The sequence below is a fragment of the Petromyzon marinus genome, unplaced genomic scaffold (genome assembly GCF_048934315.1).
Source record: "Petromyzon marinus isolate PM22_M1 ecotype Great Lakes invasive population unplaced genomic scaffold, UKy_Petmar_22M1.pri1.0 PM_G_Scaffold_27, whole genome shotgun sequence".
Classification (NCBI taxonomy): domain Eukaryota; kingdom Metazoa; phylum Chordata; class Hyperoartia; order Petromyzontiformes; family Petromyzontidae; genus Petromyzon; species Petromyzon marinus.
In genome coordinates, this window is record NW_027422839.1 from 203,723 (window position 1) to 229,484 (window position 25,762).

General features: G+C 50.2%; 2 protein-coding genes across 3 annotated transcripts; one reads left to right on the forward strand and one right to left on the reverse strand.

Annotated features, from left to right (window-relative positions):
* Window positions 1-5,972: 5,972 nt before the first annotated feature.
* On the reverse strand, window positions 5,973-9,713 carry LOC142913988 (uncharacterized). Of its 2 annotated transcripts, none has more exons than XM_076061113.1 (2): window positions 9,651-9,713; window positions 5,973-8,539 (listed from the first exon to the last, which is right to left on the reverse strand). In XM_076061113.1, exon 2 carries the CDS (start codon window positions 8,500-8,502, stop codon window positions 7,348-7,350), a length of 1,155 nt encoding a protein of 384 aa, XP_075917228.1. In that variant the 5' UTR covers window positions 8,503-8,539; window positions 9,651-9,713; the 3' UTR covers window positions 5,973-7,347. The 2 variants fall into 2 exon arrangements, with proteins under 2 accessions (XP_075917228.1, XP_075917229.1); XM_076061114.1 differs by lacking the exon at window positions 9,651-9,713 and adding an exon at window positions 9,291-9,376.
* Window positions 9,714-11,681: 1,968 nt separating this feature from the next.
* Window positions 11,682-13,861, forward strand: LOC142913972 (uncharacterized). Its single transcript, XM_076061094.1, has 2 exons — window positions 11,682-11,751; window positions 12,494-13,861. The coding sequence occupies exon 2, from the start codon at window positions 12,515-12,517 to the stop codon at window positions 13,859-13,861; it is 1,347 nt and encodes a 448-aa protein (XP_075917209.1). The 5' UTR covers window positions 11,682-11,751; window positions 12,494-12,514.
* The last annotated feature ends 11,901 nt before the right edge of the window (window positions 13,862-25,762 follow it).

Genomic DNA, 25,762 nt, shown 5'->3' on the forward strand with positions numbered 1-25,762 from the left:
CGCTTGCCCGCGACCGCCGGCGCCGGCGGCGGCGGCGGAAGAGGAGCCGGCGGCGACGGAGGAGACGGAGGAGGCGGAGGAGGCGGAGGAGCGCGGCAGGTAGAGGAGCCCGGGCAGAGATCGGGATTCGGTCCCGCCGGGCAATCCGCCGCCGCCGCCATCTCCCGCCGCTTGCTTAGAGGCGACCGCCCGGCCAAAACCTCCTCCTCCTCTTCCTCCTCCGCCTTCATCACCGCCTCGGCCTCCTCTTCCCCTCCTCCTCCTCTCGCTCCGCCTCTTCCTCCTCCTCCGCCCCTCCTGCTGCTCGCCCTCCTGCCCACGCCCTGCCACCAAAAGTCGAAGTGTCTCTTCCACGCCGCACGCAGTTCAACCGCGGCCTCCCTGCGTCTCTCCGCCTCCTCCTCCTCCGCCTCCTCCTTGCCCGCCGCCTCGTCGGCACCGAGCGCCGGCCCCGACTCTCCGCCGCCGTCTTCGCGCTCCGGGGCGACCCTCGGGCCGATTCCCGGCGTCGGCGTTGTCCGGGCGCCACCGCTGCCGCCGCCGCTGCGGGAGCTCTCCTGGGGGGGCGCCGCTGCCGCCGGAGTCTCCCGGCGGCGGCGCCCCCCCTCGAGAGCCCGGAACGTCACGGGGCGACGAAGACGACGGTCGCGGCAGGGAGGCCCCGGCACGGGCCCCGGCCCCCCGGCGTCGTCGTTGTGGAGCGGGCGAGCGACCTTGGAGGGCTCCGCGCGGGACTCGGCTTCTCCTCCTCCGGCGTCATCCGCGGAGCGCTTGGGCACCCGGATGGGCCAGGAGGAGCGAGCCCTCGCGGAGGGGGCGGCCGTGGCCGTGGCCGGGGCCGGGGCCACGTGGAATGTTCGAACGCTCACTGCGGAGGAGAGGCTGCCACTCCTCTGTCGGGAGCTGGACCGGTACCGCCTGGATCTATGCGGCATTCAGGAGGTCCGGTGGACCGGCTGTGGCTCCTGCCACCATGAGGGGTGGACAGTCCTCTACTCGGGGCAGCAGACTGCCAAACAACAGGGTGTGGCTCTTCTTTTGAACAAAAGAATGAAGGGGGCGTGGGAGCGTGGCGGTGAGGTGTGGGAAGCTGTAAGCCCCAGGCTACTGTGGGCTCGCCTTCCCATCAACCGGAGGCGAGGAATGGTGGTTGTGGTTACTTATGCCCCCACCGAAGATGAACATCCGTGGAGGGATGCAGGCAAAGCCGATGAGTCAGATGCCTTCTATGACCTCCTGTCACAGGTGCTGGCTAAAGTGGCCTCTCGGGATAGAGTCATCATGTTGGGTGACTTCAATGCCCGAGTTGGTCATGATACTGGCACCTGGTCTGGAGTGATTGGAGGGCATGGGCCAGATCAGCTCAATAACAACGGTAGGAGGCTGCTAGATTTTTGTGCAGCCCATGGGCTTGTAATTACCAACACGCTGTTCCGGCATCGGCGCATCCACACAACATCATGGATGCATGCCGGGTCCAAGCAAGAACATCTGCTGGACTACATAGTGACGGACCAGCGGATGCGAGCCCATGTCCTTGACACCAGGACCTACCGTGGAGCTGATCTGCCCTCTGACCATCGACTAGTCATCTGTAAGATGCGCCTGCCATTCTTCCACTCCAGTGGTGGGTGTACACCCAGGACCCCATTCCGACCTAAAGTGGCCTGGTCTCAGTTATCTGATGAAAGTTGCAAGCGAGAATTTCATTACCGCTTGCGGCTGGGATTGGCATCGTCCCCGACTCCTCCTGTTGTCGAGGGTAAATGGGCGAGGTTTAGGACTGTGACTCATGCAGCTGCAATGGCTGCTTTGGGTACGCGGTCCAGACCTCCCCATAGACCCTGGCTGACAGAGGAGGTGTTCAGGATGGTTGAGAAGAAGCGACAGGCCCACTGCCATCGGCTACAGAATGCCACGTCAGAGAATGAGGAGGCTTACCGCAGCCTTCGCTCGGAGGTTCGGAGAGCCGTGAGGCGCTGCAAGGATGGGTGGTGGTCGCGGGTTGCTGAGCAGATGGAGTCTGCCTAAGTGGCCCGTGATCACAAATCTATATTTAACTCAATCAAAAAAGTAACCTGCAGCGTCACACCTATTACCATCGTTAGGGGAAAAAACGGTGATCCAATCTCCGACCCCCAGGAACAGGTTTGCAGATTGGCTGAGCATTTCTGTGAGGTCCTGGGGGAGGGAAAATCCCTCAGCCAGGAAAACATCGTGGCACAAAGTGAGGATGACCCTGCTGAGACTGCGGTGCCTCAAATATTGGAAGAAGTCACCCCCTGTGAGTGGCTGGCTGAGGTGCCATCTGTTGAGGAAGTACTGAAGGCGATCCGGAGTCTGAGACCAGGAAAGGCAGTGGGCAGAGATGATCTCCCAAGCGAAATGCTGAGGGAGGGTGGCGGTTGTGCACAGACTGCCCTATATGACATCATAACAACAGTCTGGACCACTGGAAGGGTTCCGCAGGATTGGAAGGATGCCCTGGTGGTCCCCCTCTTTAAGAAGGGGGACCGCACAGACTGTAACAACTACAGGGGCATCTCACTCCTCAGTGTGCTGGGAAAGGTCCTGGCAAGGATTATTCAGCATCGCCTTGCCAGGCACGCTGAGGAGAGGCTTGCGGAGCCCCAATGCGGTTTCAGGATAGGGCGGTCCTGCACAGATGCCATATTTTCTGTCGGTCTGCTACAGCAGAGGTGTAGGGAATTCCAACAAGACCTACATCTCTGCTTTATTGACCTGGTCAAGGCCTATGATACCATCAGTAGGCCTGGGCTCTGGGTCATTCTTCGTGCTTTTGGAGTACCTGACCCTCTGCTCACGATCATTAAGGACCTTCATGATGGTGAGCGGGCCCGGGTAAAACTACGTGGCCGGGAGTCAGAGCCATTCCCTGTACACCTTGGGGTGCGACAGGGATGTCCTCTGGCTCCCACATTATTTAACATCTATTTTGACCACGTAGTTCGTGAAGCCTTCAATAGCTGTACCGGGGGAATCTCCATATGGTACAGATATAATGGGAGGCTGATCGATGCCCGGGTGCGGTCAAGGGATGGCTCCCTATTGGTCAACCACGTTATGTATGCTGATGATTTGGTAATAGCTGCTCAGTCAGAGGAGGAGTTGGAGACGCTGCTGGTGAGACTGGAGCGTGCCACTAAGAGGTGGGGCCTTACCATCAGCCCCACCAAAACTAAGCACCTGCCTGGGTATTTTGTACCATCGGACACTCCATCCCCACAACTCCCAATCGGTGATGGGGCAGTTGTGGAGAGAGTGGAGAGTTTCCCATACCTGGGTAGTGTGCTTATGACTGGCTCCAGTTTAACAGCAGAGGTCTCACTCCGAATCAGTCGAGCGGCAATATATTTTCATCGGTTGCGTAACGCTGTGTGGAAGCTACCTGGTCTGTCGCTCCGCACTAAGCTTCAGGTCTTCTCGGCCACGGTCATTCCCTCCCTTCTCTACGCTTGCAAAACGTGGACCCCCCTAATGGAACATCTTCGCCGCTTAGAAACATTTAGGCTGGCCTGCCTACGATCCATCCTGGGTTTAACCAGACTGGATTGTGTGAGGAGCTCACAAATCCTTGAAAGATCTGGGTAAGGTCCCATCGGTGAGCTCCTCCGGCGGGCAAGGCTGCGATGGCTGGGTCATGTAGCCCGCATGCCCAGCCACCGCATGCCTAAACAGCTTTTGTTCGGCCGGATTAAGGGGGCAAAGCGGGCGCGGCACGGGCTAGAGAAGAGATGGAGTGATGTGGTACAGGAGGACGTGGAGCTGAGTGGACTTGCCGATGACTGGTACCAGCGGTGTAAAGATCGGCCTCTGTGGAGGAGGCTCGTGAAGGATGCTACTGGGCAGTTGGAGGTAGTCGCCCTCCAACAACAACGGAGGGCGGAGGAGCGACGCTCACAACAACGAGCGGAGCGCCAGGTGGCTAAAGCACAGCAGGTTGGCACAGTAGGGGGCACAGGTGGTGCATCAGCCAGTCATCTCAGTCAGTCGACCCGTGGCACCTGGGTCTGCCCCGTGACCTCCTGCCAGCGGGCATTCGACACTTCACGTGGCCTCAGGGTGCACATAGCCTGGCACAAGCGTCGTGGTGACGTCACCGCCACTTAGTGGCGAATGGCGGTTGTTGTACACTGTGTGTATATACTGTATGTACACTGTGTGTACACTGTGTGTGTGTACACTGTGTATACTCTGTGTGTGTACAGTTTGTGTACACTATGTGTATACAATGTGTGTGTGTACACTGTGTGTGTGTACACTGTGTGTACACTGTTTGTGTGTATACACTGTTTGTGTGTATATACTGTGTATACTGTGTGTGTATACACTGTGTGTCACTGTGTGTGTGTCACTGTGCCTGGCACAAGCGTCGTGGTGACGTCACCGCCACTTAGTGGCGAATGGCGGTTGTTGTTGTATACACTGTGTGTATACACTGTATGTCACTGTGTGTTGCTGTGTGAGTCACTGTGTTTCACTGTGTGTGTGTCACTGTGTCCCTGTGTGTACACTGTGTGTATACACTGTATGTACACTGTAAGTGTGTACACTGTGTGTGTACACTGTGTATACCCTGTGTGTGTACACTGTGTATATACTGTATATACAGTATGTGTACAGTGTGTGTACAGTGTGTGTACACTGTATCACTGTGTGTGTGTACACTGTGTGTGTGTACACTATGCGTGTCACTGTGTGTGTGTCACTGTGTGTGTGTCACTGTGTCACTGTGTGTACACTGCGTTTGTACACTGCGCGTGCACACTATGTGTGTAAACTGTGTGTGTACACTGTGTGTGTGTACACTGTGTGTGTACATTGTGTGTGTGTACACTGTGTGTGTACACTGTGTGTACACTGTGTGTGTGTGTACACTGTGTGTGTGTACACTGTGTGTGTACACTGTGTGTGTGTACAGTCTGTGTACACTGTGTGTGTACACTATGTGTATAGTGTGTGTGTGTGTACACTGTGTGTGTACACTGTGTGTGTGTACACTATGTGTATAGTGTGTGTGTACACTGTGTGTGTACACTGTGTGTGTGTACACTGTCTGTGTACACTGTGTGTACATTGTGTGTGTGTACAATGTGTGTACATTGTGTGTGTACATTGTGTGTACACGGTGTGTGTGTACACTGTGTATACACTGTGTGTCTGTACACTGTTTGTACACTGTGTGTGTACATTGTGTGTACATTGTGTGTACACTGTGTATAAACTGTGTGTGTACACTGTGTGTGTACACTGTGTGTGTGTGTACACTGTGTGTATACACAGTGTGTGTGTACACTGTGTGTACACTGTGTATAAACTGTGTGTATACACTGTGTGTGTGTACACTGTGTGTGTACACTGTGTGTACATTGTGTGTACACGGTGTGTGTACACTGTGTGTGTATATATTGTGTGTACATTGTGTGTACACGGTGTGTGTGTACACTGTGTATACACTGTGTATCTGTACACTGTGTGTGTACACTGTGTGTCTACACTGTGTGTGTGTACACTGTGTATGTACACTGTGTGTGTGTACACTGTGTGTGTACACTGTGTATGTACACTGTGTGTGTACACTGTGTGTATACTGTGTGTACACTGTGTGTGTACACTGTGTGTGTACAATGTGTGTACATTGTGTGTACATTGTGTGTGTGTACACTGTGTATACACTGTGTATCTGTACACTGTGTATCTGTACACTGTGTGTGTGTACACTGTGTGTGTACTGTGTGTCTACACTGTGTGAGTACACTGTGTATGTACACTGTGTGTGTACACTGTGTGTGTACACTGTGTATGTACACTGTGTGTGTGTACACTGTGTGTATACTGTGCGTACACTGTTTGTGTCCGCATTGAACCGAACCCCCGGCAAGGCCATCTATTTAATGACGAGAGAAAATTCACACGAAATGTCCTTTTCAATGAAGTCTTCCACATGTAAATTGATACAAGCTTTTAATGAAGAAATAAAATCTAATTCAAAACACAACACAATTCAAAGATGCTTCATTTTAAAACTTCAAAACGGAGCATGGGGTATTTGCGTGAATGCGTCCTTCGTGTGCAAATGTTGTGACTTTCCTGGCCTGAAGGCCATCAATGTGTTGGACCCTTATTGGTGCACAATGTCTCAACAACAGCAGTGGGGTTTGCTTCAACCGATGGTTTTGAACATCCAGACGTCAATCAGCAAGGAGCGTTTCTAGTCCCAGCTGGACGTAAGACAAAACTACAATTCTTGTCGTAGAGAATGTACCTCCTCCTATACGTGTAACTTTCAAGTGGTATGCCTTGTAACTGGTGAATGATCCGAGCGTGCTCCCTATTTCAAAGACGATGAGTTGCTCCAGAGGCAGATGCTTCGTGAAACACAAAAGTACCCTTTGACCTGTATCACAAGAACAACGGGTCTCACCTGACTTCTCTTTACAGGTTACTTACAAAACACACACACACTTTGTCCTAACATCACTTATTCAATGTTTGACCCTCAGACAAAATGTTACATGCATGCGCACAATCAGACACGGTATTCATTCTAAATCATTGACGGGCATATTAACAACATTGAATGACTGCAGCGAAATTGACTGCGTCCCGTTACATCGTATTAACAAGAAGCTGTTTTACAAATACGCACCGTCTGCTTAACAGTGTATGTACAACGTACTATTGTTGCGTCATTCAAAACGAGTAGGCCGTTGCATGCTGGCGTCTCGGTCAAAATGTAGAAAATTTAAAACATTACGCTACAAATAATAGATCACGGCACTTCGATGGCAACACAAGCAATCGTCATCAGGTGGGACAAGCAAGCAAACGCCGTGATCTGTTATGTTTCTACCTACGTGGTGACTTTACCAAAATAACTCAAGTGTGTGGATTCCTGCAGTCACGACAGCTTCGAATCAAGATTGCCTACAAACAACACAACTGAGATGACGCATCAATCATCGCCCCCTACTGACAGGCTCTTGTCCACATGCAGGCCGGTGCAGGGCCACCACCTTGTGCCACACAGGGGCAGCTGCTACTTGGGGATGCTCTTCGAGTGTTTCAGACGAGGTACGACACAAATCTCCGTGTTGCTGAGGCGGTTAAGCAAGCACCGTGTAAATGCAAATATTATAATAGAGTGAATGCTTGGGAGCTTTTGTCTCTCGCTCCTGGTTAGAGATCTACCCAACCCACAGGTCCACAAAGACTGGCCGCCCTTACTCTGCAGGTTGAACCTAGAAACTGAGTGTTCAACTTCACATTCTTGTCATTAAAGGCCTGTGACAAAGGTGCATCTATTGTAGCGACACCGTCTCAAGCTTACACATCTACCGGGTCTCCACTTGACTTTGTATTGTCTCGGAGGAAGTCCACCCACACCTCCACTTCCACAAACTGCTGGGAGTTGCCTCGCTCTGCCTCACAGTCAGAATTCTCCTCCTGCTTCACGTTGCCTACATCGATGTGAAGGTCCCATTTTGGAGTTGAATCTTCATCTTCACATTTCACCTTCACTTCTTTGCTCTTCACCATCACTTCTTCCCTCTTCACCATCACCACTTCATATTTCACCTCGATAACTTTAAACATGTCCAAGCTGGGATTTTCTTCCGGTTCGTGTTTAATGAGGGATGGGCTAATTGCGGCACTTTGACTTTCACTAGCCGATTTCAGACTCCACTCCTTGTGGATCTTCTGATGCTTGTGTGTTCTCTGGAGGACTTGAAGATTTGATGAATGTGCAAATGCATTCCCACACACAGTGCACTTGAAGGGTTTCTCTCCCATGTGTGTTCTCTTGTGTTTTTTAAGAGCAGATGACCATGAAAATGCCTTCCCACAAACAGTGCACTTGAAGTGTTTCTCTCCCGTGTGTGTTTTCTGGTGTCTTTGAAGATTAGATGAATCTGGAAATGCCTTCCCACACACGGTGCACTTGAAGGGTTTCTCTCCCCTGTGTGTTCTCTGGTGTCTTTGAAGATTAGATGAATCTGGAAATGCCTTCTCACACACATTGCACTTGAAGGGTTTCTCTCCCCTGTGTGTTCTCTGGTGTCTTTGAAGATTAGATGAATCTGGAAATGCCTTCCCACACACACTGCACTTGAAGGGTTTCTCTCCCGTGTGTGTTCTCTGGTGTACTTGAAGATTTGATGAATGTGCAAATGCCTTCCCACACACACTGCACTTGAAGGGTTTCTCTCTCGTGTGTGTTCTCTGGTGTGTTTTAAGAGCAGATGACCGTGAAAATGTCTTCCCACACACACTGCACTTGAAGGGTTTCTCTCCCGTGTGTGATTTCTGGTGTCTTTGAAGATTAGATGAATCTGAAAATGTCTTCACACACACAGTGCACTTGAAGGGTTTCTCTCCTGTGTGAGTTATCTTGTGCCGTGTCAAATCTAAGGTACGATCCGTGCTGTATGCACACCGGTCGCATTGGAGCCTTTTCATACCGAGCTGTGCTGAGCACATTTGCTCCAGCAGACCAATTCTGCGGAGGAAGCGTCAGCTGCAGAAAGAAAAAAAATAATATCCACACCATCTACACGTCAGTATCGAGGCACAGAGGAATGCATATATACACAGGAACACGTGACTTACACGTCTGTACTTATTCATATATTCATGATGTAGTAAAAACGTTTCCCAAATTCATCACAGGGCTGTTATGGCACACAATGAGAGGGCAAATGATCATAAACATGCCTGGAAGCCCTCGTATCTTCAAAATGAATGTTCACCCAAAACTCCGAGCACGCAATTTCGGCTGTCTGGCTACAAAAGGAATATTTACGAGAGCTAAATTCAGCTGACATAGCAAATGGTGTTGAAAACAATACTATTTGTTTTAGGCAGAAATTCATAAATTAACGTTCAATCGCAACTTAGAGGTGTGAATCCAGGCTCAGATGTCCTTGAATGCTGGGATGAACAGTTCCGATTTCAGCTGAATGTGTGTGCTGTGTTCACCTCCTGTTACCATTCTTATAAAGAGTTCCAGAGGAAAACAAAAGTAAACTATTGTTATGATATAACCTCCGTGTTCAACAGAGTTAATAGACGTTACTGCAAACACAAACTGTACACTGTCACTGGGTAAACAGGCGGTGACGTGTCTAGAATCACGCCTGGCCACCTTCATCTGCTTGGCATGAATGCTTCCTCACTCCACCAAGTAATTAATTGAGGATCAACGAACACAGCCGAGGCTAACTGGAGTTTGCGTGTCTCTCTCCGTGGTGAGATGTTAACTACCTCACCTGGTATACAGGAAGTCGTGGGTTCGATCCCGACCCTGACGCCTGCTGTATATTTGGAGTTTGCGCGTCTCTCCGCTGAGCGTCTTTGACCGACAGACATTGACACACGTATTCTTGTTTCTTTCAGTAAAGTTACGTAGATAGAAAATAACAATAACAGATAATACAATTACATTAAATAAAGACCACTTGAGTTGCGATTAAAACGCGGGGTTTTTTATTTAATATTTTTTATGTTTATTAAGTTATTGTTATTTTATTTTCTATCTACGTGACTTTACCGAAAGAACCAAGAATATTAATTCCTGCAGTCACCAAAGTTTTAGGTCAAAACATTCACACACGTTGACAAAGCCTCACCTTGTGTTGTTGTGGGCAGGTCGCTTCTGATAACAAGAGCGATATAGCAGCTCAAGCGGGCTTGGCCTGCTAACAAAAGAAAATAAAAACTGCGTGAATATTTACAATAAAACAAAGTTACAAAGTGGCGAGCCGGGTGAAGACAAATTAAACTTAAGCGAGATAATTAAAGTGAATGCAATCAGGCGAGGGCAGGAGGCAAGGCCCCGCGTGGCTAGGCCCCGCGTTGTAAAGTTCCAACCTGGACATCGATTCCCATGCTCGCTGCTACTCAACTGACATCCCTACGAGAGAGAGAGGCTCTACCTTGGTAAACAACAACAACAACCACCACCATGAGAATTTCTCACCTCGGATTTCAGTGCAAGCGTGGATCGGCAGCCTCCTGTTACCTCGCGACGTCACGCGGGTAAGCAGGTAACATGACGTCACTTCGGGGGTAAGAGACATGCCCCTCCCATGAGCGGCTCCGTGACTGTATAAATTATGTTAATGTTAACTGGCCATATGTCGAGGGATGGGGCGTGGCTGCTGAACCCGTCGCAATACGGATACATTGTTAATGAACCGCCAGTCACTGGGCGTAGCTTTGCCCAAATAAGGATTGCCACTGGATTGATATCGGCAGTGACCCAAGCGGAGGTGACGTCACGCTCAAGAGCGCGGTGGACGGGGTTGGGGGAGTGTGAATACCTTGGTGACATGACGTCACTAGCGAGGTACACCTCCCGCTGGCACTTCATGCCTATGAACTCATGCTGAGTAGTGACGTCACAGAGCGGGGATGCAATTTAAGTTGATTTAGATTCATTTTCCATTGCCCCCTCCCTTGGGTGCGTGAACTCAGCAACAACAACGTGGACATTATTGTGTGTACGTACACACACACAGTGTGTACGTGTACACACACACAGTGTGTATGTAAACACAGTATAAACACACACAGTGTACACACACACAGTGTAAACACACAGAGTGTACACACACAGTGTAAACACACAGAGAGTAAACACACAGTGTAAACACACACAGTGTACACACACACGCATTGTGTACACACACACACAGTGTACACACAGTGTACACACACACAGTGTACACACTGTGCATACACTGTGTACACACACACAGTGTACACACACATACAGTGTACACACAGTGTACACACACTGTGTACACACACACAGTGTACACACACACACAGTATATACACACAGTGTACACACACACAGTGTACACACAATAATGTCCACGTTGTTGTTGTAGCTGAGCCCACGCACCCAAGGGAGGGAGCAATGAAAATGAATCTAAATCAACTTAAACTCCAATCCCGCTCTGTGACGTCACCACTCAGCATTACTTCATCGGCGTGAAACGCCAGGGGGAGGTGTACCTCGCTAGTGACGTCATGTCACCAAGGTATTACACCTCGCTCTTGAGCGTGACGTCACCTCCGCATGTGTCACTGCCGATTGCGTTCCAGTGCCAATCCTTATATGGGCAAAGCTACGCCCAGTGACGGCAACTCATTAACATAATTTATTCGTTAAAACCGACGAGTTCATTGCCCACGACACATGGGACAAGGTACATTAACATAATTTATTTACTATTTTAGTTACGGAGCCGCTCATTGTGGGAGGAGCGTGTATCGTTCCCCGGATGTGACGTGTTGGTACCTGCTGCCGCGTGACGTCACGAGGTAACACTGCACTGAAATCCGAGGTGAGAACTTCTCATTGTGATTGTGGTTGTTGTGGTGGTGGTTGTGGTGGTGGTTGTTGTTTACCAAGGTAGAGCCTCGCTCTCTCTCGTAGGGATGTCAGTTGAGTAGCAGCGAGCATGGGAATCGATGTCCAGGTTGGAACTTTACAACGCGGGGCCTAGCCACGCGGGGCCTTGCCTCCTGCCCTCGCCTGATTGCATTCACTTTAATTATCTCGCTTAAGTTTAATTTGTCTTCACCCGGCTCGCCACTTTGTAACTTTGTTTTATTGTAAACATTCACGCAGTTTTTATTTTCTTTTGTTACCAGGCCAAGCTCGCTTGAGCTGCTATACCGCTCTTTTTATCAGAAGCGACCTGCCCACAACAACACAAGGTGAGGCTTTGTCAACGTGTGTAAATGTTTTGACATAAAACTTTGGTGACTGTAGGAATTAATATTCTTGGTTCTTTCGGTAAAGTCACGTAGATAGAAAATAAAAAATAACATAAAATAATAATTGTAAATAAAGCAAAAAAACCCACGTCATTTCGATCACAACACAAGTGGTCTTTATTTAATTGTATTTGTTATTGTTATTTTCTATCTGTATTTGCGGTAAAGTCTATTAACTCTACTGCACACGGAGGTTATATCAAAACAATAGTTTATTTTTGTTTTCCTCTGGAACTCTTAATAAGAATGGAAACAGGAGGTGAAGTCGGAACTGTTCATCCCAGCATTCAAGGACATCTGAGCCTGGGTTCACACCTCTAAGTTGCGATTGAACATTAATTCATGCATTTCTGCATAACACAAATAGTATTGTTTTCAACACCCTTTGCTATGTCAGCTGAATTTAGCTCTCATAAATAATCCTTTTGTAGCCAGACAGCCGAAATTGTGTGCTTGGAGTTTTGAGTTAACATTCATTTTCAAGATACGAGGGCTTCCAGGCATGTTTATGATCATTTGCCCTCTCATTGTGTGCCATAACAGCCGTGTGATGAATTTGGGAAACGTTTTTACTACATCATGAATATATGAATAAGTATAAACATGTAAGTCACATGTGACTATATATGCATTCCTCTGTGCATCGATACTGACGTGACGATGGTGTGGATATTATTTTCAGTCTGCAGCTGACGCTGGTCTGATGGAGCAAAGGCAGTCGGCACAGCTCGGTATGACAAGTCAACATTGCGACCAGCGTGCATACAGCACGGATCGGACTGGAAATTTGACACAGTACCAGAGAACTCGCACGGGAGAGAAACCCTTCAAGTGCAGTGTGTGTGGGAAGGCATTTTCAGATGCATCTAATCTTAATACACACCAGAGAACACACACGGGAGAGAAACCCTTCAAGTGCACTGTGTGTGGGAAGACATTTTCAGATTCATCTACTCTTAATACACACCAGAGAACACACACGGGAGAGAAACCCTTCAAGTGCACTGTGTGTGGGAAGACATTTTCAGATTTATCTACTCTTAAAAAACACCAGAGAACACACACGGGAGAGAAACCCTTCAAGTGCAGTGTGTGTGTGAAGGCATTTTCACGGTCATCTGCTCTTGTAACACACCAGAGAACACACACGGGAGAGAAACCCTTCAGGTGCACGATGTGCGGGATGGCGTTTGCACTGTCATGTAATCTTGTAACACACCAGAGAACACACACGGGAGAGAAACCCTTCAAGTGCAGTGTGTGTGGGAAGGCATTTTCACGGTCATCTGCTCTTGTAACACACCAGAGAACACACACGGGAGAGAAACCCTTCAGGTGCACGATGTGCGGGATGGCGTTTGCACTGTCATGTAATCTTGTAACACACCAGAGAACACACACGGGAGAGAAACCCTTCAAGTGCAGTGTGTGTGGGAAGGCATTTGCACAGTCATCTGCTCTTAAAAAACACCAGAGAACACACACAGTAGAGAAACCCTTCAAGTGCAGTGTGTGTGGGAAGACATTTTCAGATTTATCTACTCTTAAAAAACACCAGAGAACACACACAGGAGAGAAACCCTTCAAGTGCAGTGTGTGCGTGAAGGCATTTTCACAGTCATCTGATCTTGTAAAACACCAGAGAACACACACGGGAGAGAAACCCTTCAGGTGCACGATGTGCGGGATGGCGTTTGCACAGTCATGTAATCTTGTAACACACCAGAGAACACACACAGGAGAGAAACCCTTCAATTGCACTGTGTGTGGGAAGACATTTTCAGATTCATCTACTCTTAAAACACACCAGAGAACACACACGGGAGAGAAACCCTTCAAGTGCAGTGTGTGTGGGAAGACATTTTCAGATTCATTTGCTCTTAAAACATACCAGAGAACACACACAGGAGAGAAACCCTTCAAGTGCAGTGTGTGTGGGAAGGCATTTGCACAGTCATCTGCTCTTAAAAAACACCAGAGAACACACACGGGAGAGAAACCCTTCAAGTGCAGTGTGTGTGGGAAGGCACTTTCAGTCATATCATCTTAAAAGACACCAGAGAACACACACGGCAGAGAAACCCTTCAAGTGCACTGTGTGTGGGAAGGCATTTGCACGGCCATCAGTTCTTCAGACCCACCAGAGAACACACACAGGAGAGAAACCCTTCAAGTGCACCGTGTGTGGAAAGGCATTTGCACGGCCATCAGTTCTTCAGACCCACCAGAGAATACACACGGGAGTGAAACCCTTCAGGTGCATCTTGTGTGGGAAGGGGTTTGCACATTCATCAGTTGTTCAGACCCACCAGAGAACACACACAGGAGAGAAACTCTTCAAGTGCAGTGTGTGTGGGAAGGCATTTTCACTGTCATCTGTTCTTGTAAAACACCAGAGAACACACACAGGAGAGAAACCCTTCAGGTGCACTCTGTGCGGGAACGCGTTTGCACAGTCACCACATCTTAAAGTACACCAGAGAACACACACAGGAGAGAAACCCTTCAGGTGCATTCTGTGCAGGATGGCCTTTGTACATGTGTCACATCTTCGAAGACACGAGAGAATACACACGGGAGAGAAACCCTTCAGGTGCACTCTGTGCGGGATGGCGTTTGCACATTCATCAAATCGTCAAAGACACCAGAGAACACACATGGGAGAGAAACCCTTCAAGTGCAGTCTGTGTGGGAATGCCTTTTCACAGTCATCTTTTCTAAAAAAACACCAGAGGACACACACAGGAGATAAACCCTTCAGGTGCACTCTGCGGGAAGGCGTTTGCAGATTCATAAAATCGTCAAGTACACCAGAGATCACAGAAGCATCAGAAGATCTGCAAGGAGTGGAGTCTGAAATCAGCTTGTGAAAGTCAAAGTGCCACAATGAGCCCATCCCTCATGATACAAGAACCGGAGGAAAATCCCAGCTTGGACACTGAAAAGGAACCGAGGTGAAATGTGAAGAAGTGATGGTGAAGAGGGAAGAAGTGATGGTGAAGAGCGAAGAAGTGACGGTGAAATGTGAAGATGAAGATTCAACTCCAAAATGGGACCTTCACATCGATGGAGGCAACGTGAAGCAGGAGGAGAATTCTGACTGTGAGGCAGAGCGAGGCAACTCCCAGCAGTTTGTGGAAGTGGAGGTGTGGGTGGACTTCCTCCGAGACAATACAAAGTCAAGTGTAGACCCGGTAGATGTGTAAGCTTGAGACGATGTCGCTACAATAGATGCACCTTTGTCACAGGCCTTTAATGACAAGAACGTGAAGTTGAACACTCAGTTCCTAGGTGCAACCTGCAGAGTAAGAGCGAGCGGCCAGTCTTTGTGGACCTGTGGGTTGGGTAGATCTTTAACCAGGAGCGAGAGACAATAAGCCCCCAAGCATTCACTATGTTGTTATAATTGCATTTACACGGTGCTTGCTTAACCGCCTCAGCAACTCGGAGTTTAGTGTCGTACCTCGTCTGAAACACTCGAAGAGCATTCCCAAGTAGCAGCTGCCCCTGTGTGGCACAAGGTAGTGGCCCTGCACCGGCCTGCATGTGGACAAGAGCCTGTCAGTAGGGGGCGATGACTGATGCGTCATCTCAGTTGTGTAGTTTGTAGGCAATCTTGATTCGAAGCTTTCGTGACTGCAGGAATCCACACTCTTGAGTTCTTTCGGTAAAGTCACCACGTGGGTAGAAACATAACAGATCACGGCATTTAGATCACAACACAAGCAATCGTCATCAGGTGGGACAACCAAAGCAAGAGAAACTGCTGAAGTAGTAGGCGCCTACTCCAGCAGTTTCCTCTTATTGCTGCTGTGCTTGTCCCACCTGATGACGATTGCTTGTGTTTCCATCGAAACGGCGTGATTTATTATTTGTAGCGTAATGGTTTGAATTTGCTACATTTTGACCCAGGCGCCAGCATGCAACGGCCTACTCGTTTTGAATGACGCAACAATAGTACGTTGTACATACACGGTTAAGCAGACGGTGCGTATTTGTAAAATAACTTCTTGTTAATACGATGTAACGTGATGCAGTCAATTTCGCTGCAGAAATTCAATTTTGTTAATATGCCCGTCAATGATTTAGAATGAATACTTGTCTGATTGTGCGCGTGCATGTAACATTTTGTCTGAGGGTCAAACATTGAATAAGTGATGTTAGGACAAAGTGTGTGTGTGTTTTGGAAGTAACCTGTACAGAGAACTCAGTTGAGATCCGTTGTTCTTGTGATACAGGTCAAAGGGTATTTTTGTGTTCCACGAAGCGTCTGCCTCTGGAGCAACTCATTGTCTTTGAAATAGGGAGCACGCTCGGATCATTCATCAGTTACAAGGCATACCACTTGAAAGTTACACGTATAGGAGGAGGTACATTCTCTATAACACGAATTGTAGTTTTGTCTTAAGTGTAGACATAGATTTTGTCTAACTAGGACTAGAAGTGCTCCTTGCTGATTGATGTCTGGATGTTCGTACCTATCGGTTGAAGCAAACCCCACTGCTGTTGTTGAGACGCTGTCCACCAATAAGGGTCCAACACATTGACGGCTTTCAGGCCAGGAAAGTCACAACATTTGCACATGAAGGACGCATTCACGCAAGTACCCCATGCTCCATTTTGAAGTTTTAAAATGAAACATCTTTGAATTGTGTTGTGTTTTGAATTAGATGATTTTATTTCTTCATTAAAAGCTTGTCTCAATTTACATCTGGAAGACTTCATTGAAAAGGACATTTCGTGTGAATTTTATCTCAACGTTAAGTAGACGGCCTTGCCGGGGGTTCGGTTCGATTCGGACTTTCACCTGTTTGGGATTGCGGGATCGAGATAAGGCGACACGGAGCTGCTGGCCGTGCGAGAAGACCGCCGTCTGCAGATCGATTCCAACGTAATCGAACGTCTGTCCCTGCGCCTCCGTCGTCCATGCAGGGGGTGCGTAGGTTTGCAGTGCCCCCTGCATGAAAACAACGGAAAGTGCAGCGCTCATCACAGATAGATAAAGTTGTGCGCTTATATTTAAAATGTTATTTTATAAAGTGATGTTGTAATCGAAAAGTGTTTTGCCATTTCATGATTGCAATCAGATTGATTCATTTATTATGAACCACATATTTGAGCTTTTGTGGTCCTGTTGAGCTAAAGTTGTAAAAAGTCCGTGACTATAACTTCGCTCAATATTGTAAACGTGTTTCTATTATTTAGTTATTGTTTAATACAAACTACTTCAGATAATGGGTTTCAAGATGTACTTGAATGGCACGTTCGTTGTTCCGGTGTTTAATGGCTTGGACGTCATGGCAAATGGTGTATGACGTCACAAAGCAGTCCTTACAAGGGCCTCAATGCACGTTGGTGTGTGACGTCTCAAAGCAGTCCTTACAAGGGCCTCAATGCACGTTGGTGTATGACATCACAAATCAGTCCTTATAAGGGCCTCAATGCACGTTGGTGTATGACGTCACAAAGCAGTCCTTACAAGGGCCTCAATGCACGTTGGTGTATGATGTCGCAAAGCAGTCCTTATAAGGGCCTCAATGCACGTTAGTGTATGATGTCACAAAGCAGTCCTTATAAGGGCCTCAATGCACGTTGGTGTAGGACGTCACAAAGCAGTCCTTACAAGGGCCTCAATGCACGTTGGTGTATGACGTCACAAAGCAGTCCTTATAAGGGCCTCAATGCACGTTGGTGTATGACGTCACAAAGAAGTCACGAGGCCGTCCCACAGCGCGACAAATGCGGTTTCCTCCTCCACCCCCCCTCCCCACCAAAATCTTTGGCCTTTCCGCGGTGAGAGCGTGGAGCGGTTTTGCAATTTTTACAAAATTTGGGCACAAAGCGGCGGTATTACGACAAAGCTGCAAACGTCACCCACCGACGTGGGGGTTGGCCATGTTGCGCACGCACGCAGTTTTGTTGGGGTCCGTGGCTATCCCGGACTCGCTGACGATGTGCCCCAAGTAGCGAACCGATGTCTGCAGGAGATGACACTCCTGTGGTTTATACGTAAGATTGGCCGCCCGAACGTTTAACAAACACCGATCGCGACCGCTGCAGCTGCTCCTGGAATATGCATCCGAAGACGATCACGTGGTCCAAATAAATAAGGCACGAGTCCCATTGGAGGCCTGCTAGGACCAGCTGCGTGAGTCGCTGGAACGTGACCGGAGCCGAGTGGAGTCCCATCGGGAGACAATTAAACTGGAACAGAGCCCGAGGTGTTCAGAAGGCAGGATTTGGTTTAGAGCTCTCATCAAGAGGCAACTGCCAACACCCCGACGACAAGTCAAGTGTGGTAGAAAACCCACACGGCCGACAGGGCATCCAATGAATCGTCCATCCGTGGGAGCGGGTGTGCATCTGCCACGGAGACCCTGTTCAATTGGTGGAAATCCACGCGAAGCCGCAGACTCCCATCGTGTTTCTTAACGGGAACAACGAGAGCTCCCCTCGTCGACCGCAGTGGCGAACGTGGTCCTCCTCCTGACGACTGAGCCCGTGTGAATTCTGGCGTACGGAAGCGGCGTTGCCCGTGTCAATGCGGTGCTGCCATCAGGGACGTGCGCCCAAAGTGTCATATTTACCCTGACTGAAAATGTTTTGAAAATTCGCCCCGCTGCTCGCCGGATAAAATCGGAAATCTTGCAGCGCAGCGCGTCCATCCATGATTCGTCCGGCTCGCTCCTCCGCTTCACCATGGCCACGAGACATCTGTGGTCGCCTTGCCGGCCTCCCCACGACACGCGGCCACTGCGTGGGCCAGAACGGTGCCCGCCTGGACGACCACAGCACCCAGGCCGACGTTGAACACTCTGAACGGCTACGTATGCATAGTCACACCGTTAGTGTCAGTAGCATAACTCTCAACCACTTATCAGTGCCCTACCTTATTACAGACCAACTCAGACCTTACTGATCACCCCGTGGCCCTTATAAATCTCAACGTTCATCCTATACATTATACTACACTATACACTACACAGCTGTCAACCCCTTATCAGTGCCCTACCTTATTACAGACCAATTCAGACCTTACTGATCACCCCGTGCCCCTTATAAATCTCAACGTTCATCATATACATTATACTACACTATACACTACACAGCTGTCAACCCCTTATCAGTGCCCTACCTTATTACAGACCAATTCAGACCTTACTGATCACCCCGTGCCCCTTATAAATCTCAACGTTAATCCTACAAAGTCCCATCACAAGGAAGAAACACAAACAAATCGACACGGATTTGTATTGTTGTTTGCCCATATTGAAACGGCTGTATGCCCGTACGGGCCTGGGAACTCACTTTGCCTGCGCAAAGACCACGACGGGGTAAAAGCGTGATGGGCTTCTACAGCTCCGCAATAGTCGAGTGTGAATAGTCGCCTAATAGTCGCTATTGGCTATCAGAGGTTCTCCCCAACAACCAGTCAAACAACGTGTGGGCGGTCATCTTGGGTAGGGGGGTGTGTGGTGGCTTCTCCCTTACCAAGATGGCAACCCCCCTCCCACCACGAGTCACGTGGTGTTGATATTTTGTGGGTGTTTTTTAATTGGTCAGCTCCATTGTACGCGCGACATTGAACTTCATTTCATAGCCCGGATTAAGGCCCATGGTAAATAGCATAGACTAGATAAGGCGCTGCTGCCTTTCAGACTATACCAAGCATAGCCCGGAAGAGGGGGAGGGGGGATGAAAAGCATCAAAACTCAAGACGCGCTGAATAAATGTAGCGAATTTGTTTGATGTTTAATTATTTCATCCATAGCGACAAGAAGCAAGAGGGGCTCACTAGCGTTAGTGAAAGGTGGCGTTTGCTGTGTACCCCCCTAAATTAAAACAATTTAAGTTCGCCGGTTACATTCACCCCTCCCTCGCCCGCTGCTCGCGTTGGTTTCGCCCACGACCCTCTCCCTCCACCACCAAAGTGTCGCGTTTTGGCGGGAGAAGGCGGCTGTGTGTTCTGAGGAGACTAACAACCACCACCACAACATCTATAATCATAAGTATAACTACTACTATAATAACATCTACAATCGTAACTATAACACTAATAATAACATCAACAACTTACAACAGCAATAATATAAACAATAATAACATCAACGACTTACAACAGCAATAATATAAACAATTACAATAGTAATAAAAACATGAACTGCTATAATAACTAAAACTGTAATAACAACAACTACTACGACTATAATAAAACAAAAACGTGAACGAGAGCGGGCGACACAACAAGGAGGGCGGTGAGTGAGAGAGTGGAGCCGACCTCTCGCCCTCACAGCCTGAGGCCCACAAAGACGCGCGGGCTCTGTCAGCCTCACGCAGCCCGTCAGGGAGGCTACACGGGGAGACATTTGTGTTGTGTCTGTGTGTGTCTCTGTGTGTGTGTGTCTCTGTGTGTCTCTGTCTGTGTCTCTGTGTGTGTGTGTCTGTGTGTGTGTGTCTCTGTGTGTCTGTGTCTCTGTGTGTGTCTCTGTGTCTCTGTGTGTGTGTCTCTGTGTGTGTGTCTCTGTGTGTGTCTCTGTGTGTGTGTCTCTGTGTGTGTGTCTCTGTGTTGTGTCTGTCTGTGTGTGTGTCTGTCTCTGTGTATATCTGTGTGTGTCTCTGTGTGTGTGTCTGTGTGTGTCTGTCTCTGTGTGTCTCTGTGTTTCTCTGTGTGTGTCTGTGTGTGTCTCTGTGTGTATGTCTCTGTGTGTGTGTGTCTCTGTGTGTGTGTCTCTGTGTGTGTGTCTCTGTGTGTGTCTCTGTGTGTGTGTGTCTCTGTGTGTGTGTTGTGTGTCTCTGTGTGTGTGTTGTGTGTCTCTGTGTGTGTGTCTCTGTGTGTCTCTGTGTGTGTGTTGTGTGTGTCTGTCTCTATGTGTGTGTGTGTCTCTGTGTGTGTGTCTGTGTGTGTGTCTGTGTGTGTCTGTCAGCCTCACGCAGCCCGTCAGGGAGACTACACGGGGAGACGTTTGTGTTGTGTCTGTGTCTCTGTGTGTGTCTCTGTCTGTGTCTCTGTGTGTGTATCTGTGTGTGTGTCTCTGTCTGTGTGTGTCTGTGTGTATCTGTGTGTGTGTGTGTCTCTGTGTGTTGTCTGTGTGTGTGTCTCTGTGTGTGTGTGCTGGACTACATAGTGACGGACCAGCGGATGCGAGCCCATGTCCTTGACACCAGGACCTACCGTGGAGCTGATCTGCCCTCTGACCATCGACTAGTCATCTGTAAGATGCGCCTGCCATTCTTCCACTCCGGTGGTGGGTGTACACCCAGGACCCCATTCCGACCTAAAGTGGCCTGGTCTCAGTTATCTGATGAAAGTTGCAAGCGAGAATTTCATCATCGCTTGCGGCTGGGATTGGCATCGTCCCTGACTCCTCCTGATGTCGAGGGTAAATGGGCGAGGTTTAGGACTGTGACTCATGCAGCTGCAATGGCTGCTTTGGGTACACGGTCCAGACCTCCCCAGAGCCCCTGGCTGACAGAGGAGGTGTTCATGATGGTTGAGAAAAAGCGACAGGCCCACTGCCATCGGCTATAGAATCCCACGTCAGAGAATGAGGAGGCTTACCGCAGCCTTCGCTCGGAGGTTCGGAGAGCCGTGAGGCGCTGCAAGGATGGGTGGTGGTCGCGGGTTGCTGAGGAGATGGAGTCTGCCTCAGTGGCCCGTGATCACAAATCTCTATTTAACTCCATCAAAAAAGTAACCTGCAGCGCCACACCTATTACCATCATTAGGGGAAAAAACGGTGATCCAATCTCCGACCCCCAGGAACAGGTTTGCAGATTTGCTGAGCATTTCTGTGAGGTCCTGGGGGAGGGAAAATCCCTCAGCCAGGAAAACATCGTGGCACAAAGTGAGGATGACCCTGCTGAGGCTGCGGTGCCTCAAATATTGGAAGAAGTCACCCCCTGTGAGTGGCTGGCTGAGGTGCCATCTGTTGAGGAAGTACTGAAGGCGATCCGGAGTCTGAGACCAGGAAAGACAGCGGGCAGAGATGATCTCCCAAGCGAAATGCTGAGGGAGGGTGGCGTTTGTGCACAGACTGCCCTATATGACATCATAACAACAGTCTGGACCACTGGACGGGTTCCGCAGGATTGGAAGGATGCCCTGGTGGTCCCCCTTTTTAAGAAGGGGGACCGCACAAACTGTAACAACTATAGGGGCATCTCACTCCTCAGTGTGCCAGGAAAGGTCCTGGCAAGGATTATTCAGCATCGCCTTGCCAGGCACGCTGAGGAGAGGCTTGCGGAGCCCCAATGCGGTTTCAGGATGGGGCGGTCCTGCACAGATGCCATATTTTCTGTCCGTCTGCTACAGCAGAGGTGTAGGGAATTCCAACAAGACCTACATCTCTGCTTTATTGACCTGGTGAAGGCCTATGATACCATCAGTAGGCCTGGGCTCTGGGTCGTTCTTCGTGCTTTTGGAGTACCTGACCCTCTGCTCACGATCATTAAGGACCTTCATGATGGTGAGCAGGCCCGGGTAAAACTATGTGGCCGGGAGTCAGAGCCATTCCCTGTACACCTTGGGGTGCGACAGGGATGTCCTCTGGCTCCCACATTATTTAACATCTATTTTGACCACGTAGTTCGTGAAGCCTTCAATAGCTGTACCGGGGGAATCTCCATATGGTACAGATATAATGGGAGGCTGATCGATGCCCGGGTGCGGTCAAGGGATGGCTCCCTATTGCTCAACCACGTTATGTATGCTGATGATTTGGTAATAGCTGCTCAGTCAGAGGAGGAGTTGGAGACGCTGCTGCTGAGACTGGAGCGTGCCACTAAGAGGTGGGGCCTTACCATCAGCCCCACCAAAACTAAGCACCTGCCTGGGTATTTTGTACCATCGGACACTCCACCCGCACAACTCCCGATCGGTGATGGGGCAGTTGTGGAGAGAGTGGAGAGTTTCCCATATCTGGGCAGTGTGCTTATGACTGGCTCCAGTTTAACAGCAGAGGTCTCACTCCGAATCAGTCGAGCGGGAATATCTTTTCATCGGTAGCGTAACGCTGTGTGGAAGCTACCTGGTCTGTCGCTCCGCACTAAGCTTCAGGTTTTCTCGGCCATGGTCATTCCCTCCCTTCTCTACGCTTGCGAAACGTGGACCCCCCTAATGGAACATCTTCGCCGGTTAGAAACATTTAGGCTGGCCTGCCTACGATCCATCCTGGGTTTAACCAGACTGGATTGTGTGAGGAGCTCACAAATCCTTGAAAGATCTGGGCAAGGTCCCATCGGTGAGCTCTTCCGGCGGGCAAGGCTGCAATGGCTGGGTCATGTAGCCCGCATGCCGAAACAGCTTTTGTTCGGCCGGATTGAGGGGGCAAAGCGGGCGTGGCACGGGCTAGAGAAGAGATGGAGTGATGTGGTACAGGAGGACGTGGAGCTGAGTGGACTTGCCGATGACTGGTACCAGCGGTGTCAAGATCGGCCTCTGTGGAGGAGGCTTGTGAAGGATGCTACTGGGCAGTTGGAGGTAGTCGCCCTCCAACAACAACGGAGGGCGGAGGAGCGACGCTCAGAACAACGAGCGGAGCGCCGGGTGGCTAAAGCACAGCAGGTTGGCACAGTAGGGGGCACAGGTGGTGCATCAGCCAGTCATCTCAGTCAGTCGACCCGTGGCACCTGGGTCTGCCCCGTGACCTCCTGCCAGCGGGCGTTCGACACTTCACGTGGCCTCAGGGTGCACATAGCCTGGCACAAGCGTCGTGGTGACGTCACCGCCACTTAGTGGCGAATTGCGGTTGTTGTTGTTGTGTGTCTCTGTGTGTGTTGTGTCTGTGTGTCTCTGTGTGTGTCTCTGTGTGTGTGTGTGTCTGTGTGTGTGTCTGTGTGTGTCTGTCTGTGTGTGTGTGTCTCTGTGTGTGTGTCTCTGTGTGTGCACCACCAGCAGCAGGTGGCACGTGTCCACAGCAGGTGGCACGTGTCCACAGCAGGTGGTGTCACGTGTCCACAGCAGGTGGCACGTGTTCAGAGCAGGTGGTGTCACGTGTCCACAGCAGGTGGCACGTGTCCACAGCAGGTGGTGTCACGTGTCCACAGCAGGTGTCACGTGTCCACAGCAGCAGGTGTCACGTGTCCACAGCAGGTGGTGTCACGTGTCCACAGCCCGTGTCTCACCCAGCCTCCCTGGCGCATGACCCAGGCCCTCCTGCTGCTCCCCGTGGCCACCAGGAAAGCGGCGGCCGCCTCGCCCGTGGGCCACGGAGTCGGCGGAGGTCGGAGTCGCCTCATGGAATCGCGACGGTCGATTCAGCGACGGTCGTAAATCGCCGCGTGCGGGACGTAGAATCTCTTCGGCGATTGGTCGATTTCTCATCAAGCAGGATTCGACGGGGAGGAATCGCGCCGACTTTAGATGTCGAGGAATCGATGCGGCGATTGGCTTGCGACGGCAAGCGTCAGCTCAGCGCGTTTCCCGGCAAAACCAAAACCACGAAACCACGTCCAGGTACAGAGAGTCCAGTCCGGGGTACAGAGAGTCCAGTCCGGGGCACAGCGAGTCCAGTCCGTGTACAGTGAGTCCAGTCCGGGCACAGTGAGTCCAGTCCGGGTACAGTGAGTCCAGTCCGGGGCACAGTGAGTCCAGTCCGGGGCACAGTGAGTTCAGCCCGTGCACAGTGAGTCCAGTCCCTGCACAGTGAGTCCAGTCCGGGTACAGTGAGTCCAGTCCGGGTACAATGAGTCCATCACAGACACAGTGAGTCCATCACAGACACAGTGAGTCCATCACAGACACAGTGAGTCCATCACAGACACAGTGAGTCCATCACAGACACTGAGTCCATCACAGACACAGCGAGTACATCACAGACACAGTGAGCCCATCACAGACACAGTGAGTCCATCACAGACACAGTGAGTCCATCACAGACACAGTGAGTCCATCACAGACACAGTGAGTCCATCACAGACACAGTGAGTCCAGTCCGGGTACAGTGAGTCCATCACAGACACAGTGAGTCCATCACAGACACAGTGAGTCCAGTCCGGGCACAGTGAGTCCAGTCCGGGGTACAGTGAGTCCATCAGAGTCACAGTGAGTACAGTCCGGGCACAGTGAGTACAGTCCGTGCACAGTGAGTCCAGTCTGGGTACAGTGAGTCCATCACAGACACAGTGAGTACAGTCCGGGCATAATGAGTCCAGTCCGTGCACAGTGAGTCCATCACAGACACAGTGAGTCCATCACAGACACAGCGAGTCCAGTCCGGGCACAGTGAGTCCAGTCCGGGCACAGTGAGTCCATCACAGACACAGTGAGTCCAGTCCGGGCACAGTCAGTCCAGTCCAGGCACAGTGAGTCCAGTCCGGGGTACAGTGAGTCCATCAGAGTCACAGTGAGTACAGTCCGGGCACAGTGAGTACAGTCCGTGCACAGTGAGTCCAGTCTGGGTACAGTGAGTCCATCACAGACAAAGTGAGTACAGTCCGGGCATAATGAGTCCAGTCCGTGCACAGTGAGTCCATCACAGACACAGTGAGTACAGTCCGGGCATAATGAGTCCAGTCCGTGCACAGTGAGTCCATCACAGACACAGTGAGTCCATCACAGACACAGCGAGTCCAGTCCGGGCACAGTGAGTCCAGTCCGGGCGCAGTGAGTCCATCACAGACACAGTGAGTCCAGTCCGGGCACAGTCAGTCCAGTCCAGGCACAGTGAGTCCAGTCCGGGGTACAGTGAGTCCATCAGAGTCACAGTGAGTACAGTCCGGGCACAGTGAGTACAGTCCGTGCACAGTGAGTCCAGTTTGGGTACAGTGAGTCCATCACAGACACAGTGAGTACAGTCCGGGCATAATGAGTCCAGTCCGTGCACAGTGAGTCCAGTCCGGGCACAGTGAGTACAGTCCGTGCACAGTGATTATCCGTCGGTATTTAAAATCCGGCGCATCCACACGCCCCACGAAGCTGTCGGAATATCATTATCGATGATCGACCGCACGT

What these genes read in the sequence shown, in the direction of transcription:
- LOC142913988 (XM_076061113.1), bottom strand. Translation starts at nt 8,502, where the DNA reads ATGTGCTCAGCACAGCTCGGTATGAAAAGGCTCCAATGCGACCGGTGT.
- LOC142913972 (XM_076061094.1), top strand. Translation starts at nt 12,515, where the DNA reads ATGGAGCAAAGGCAGTCGGCACAGCTCGGTATGACAAGTCAACATTGC.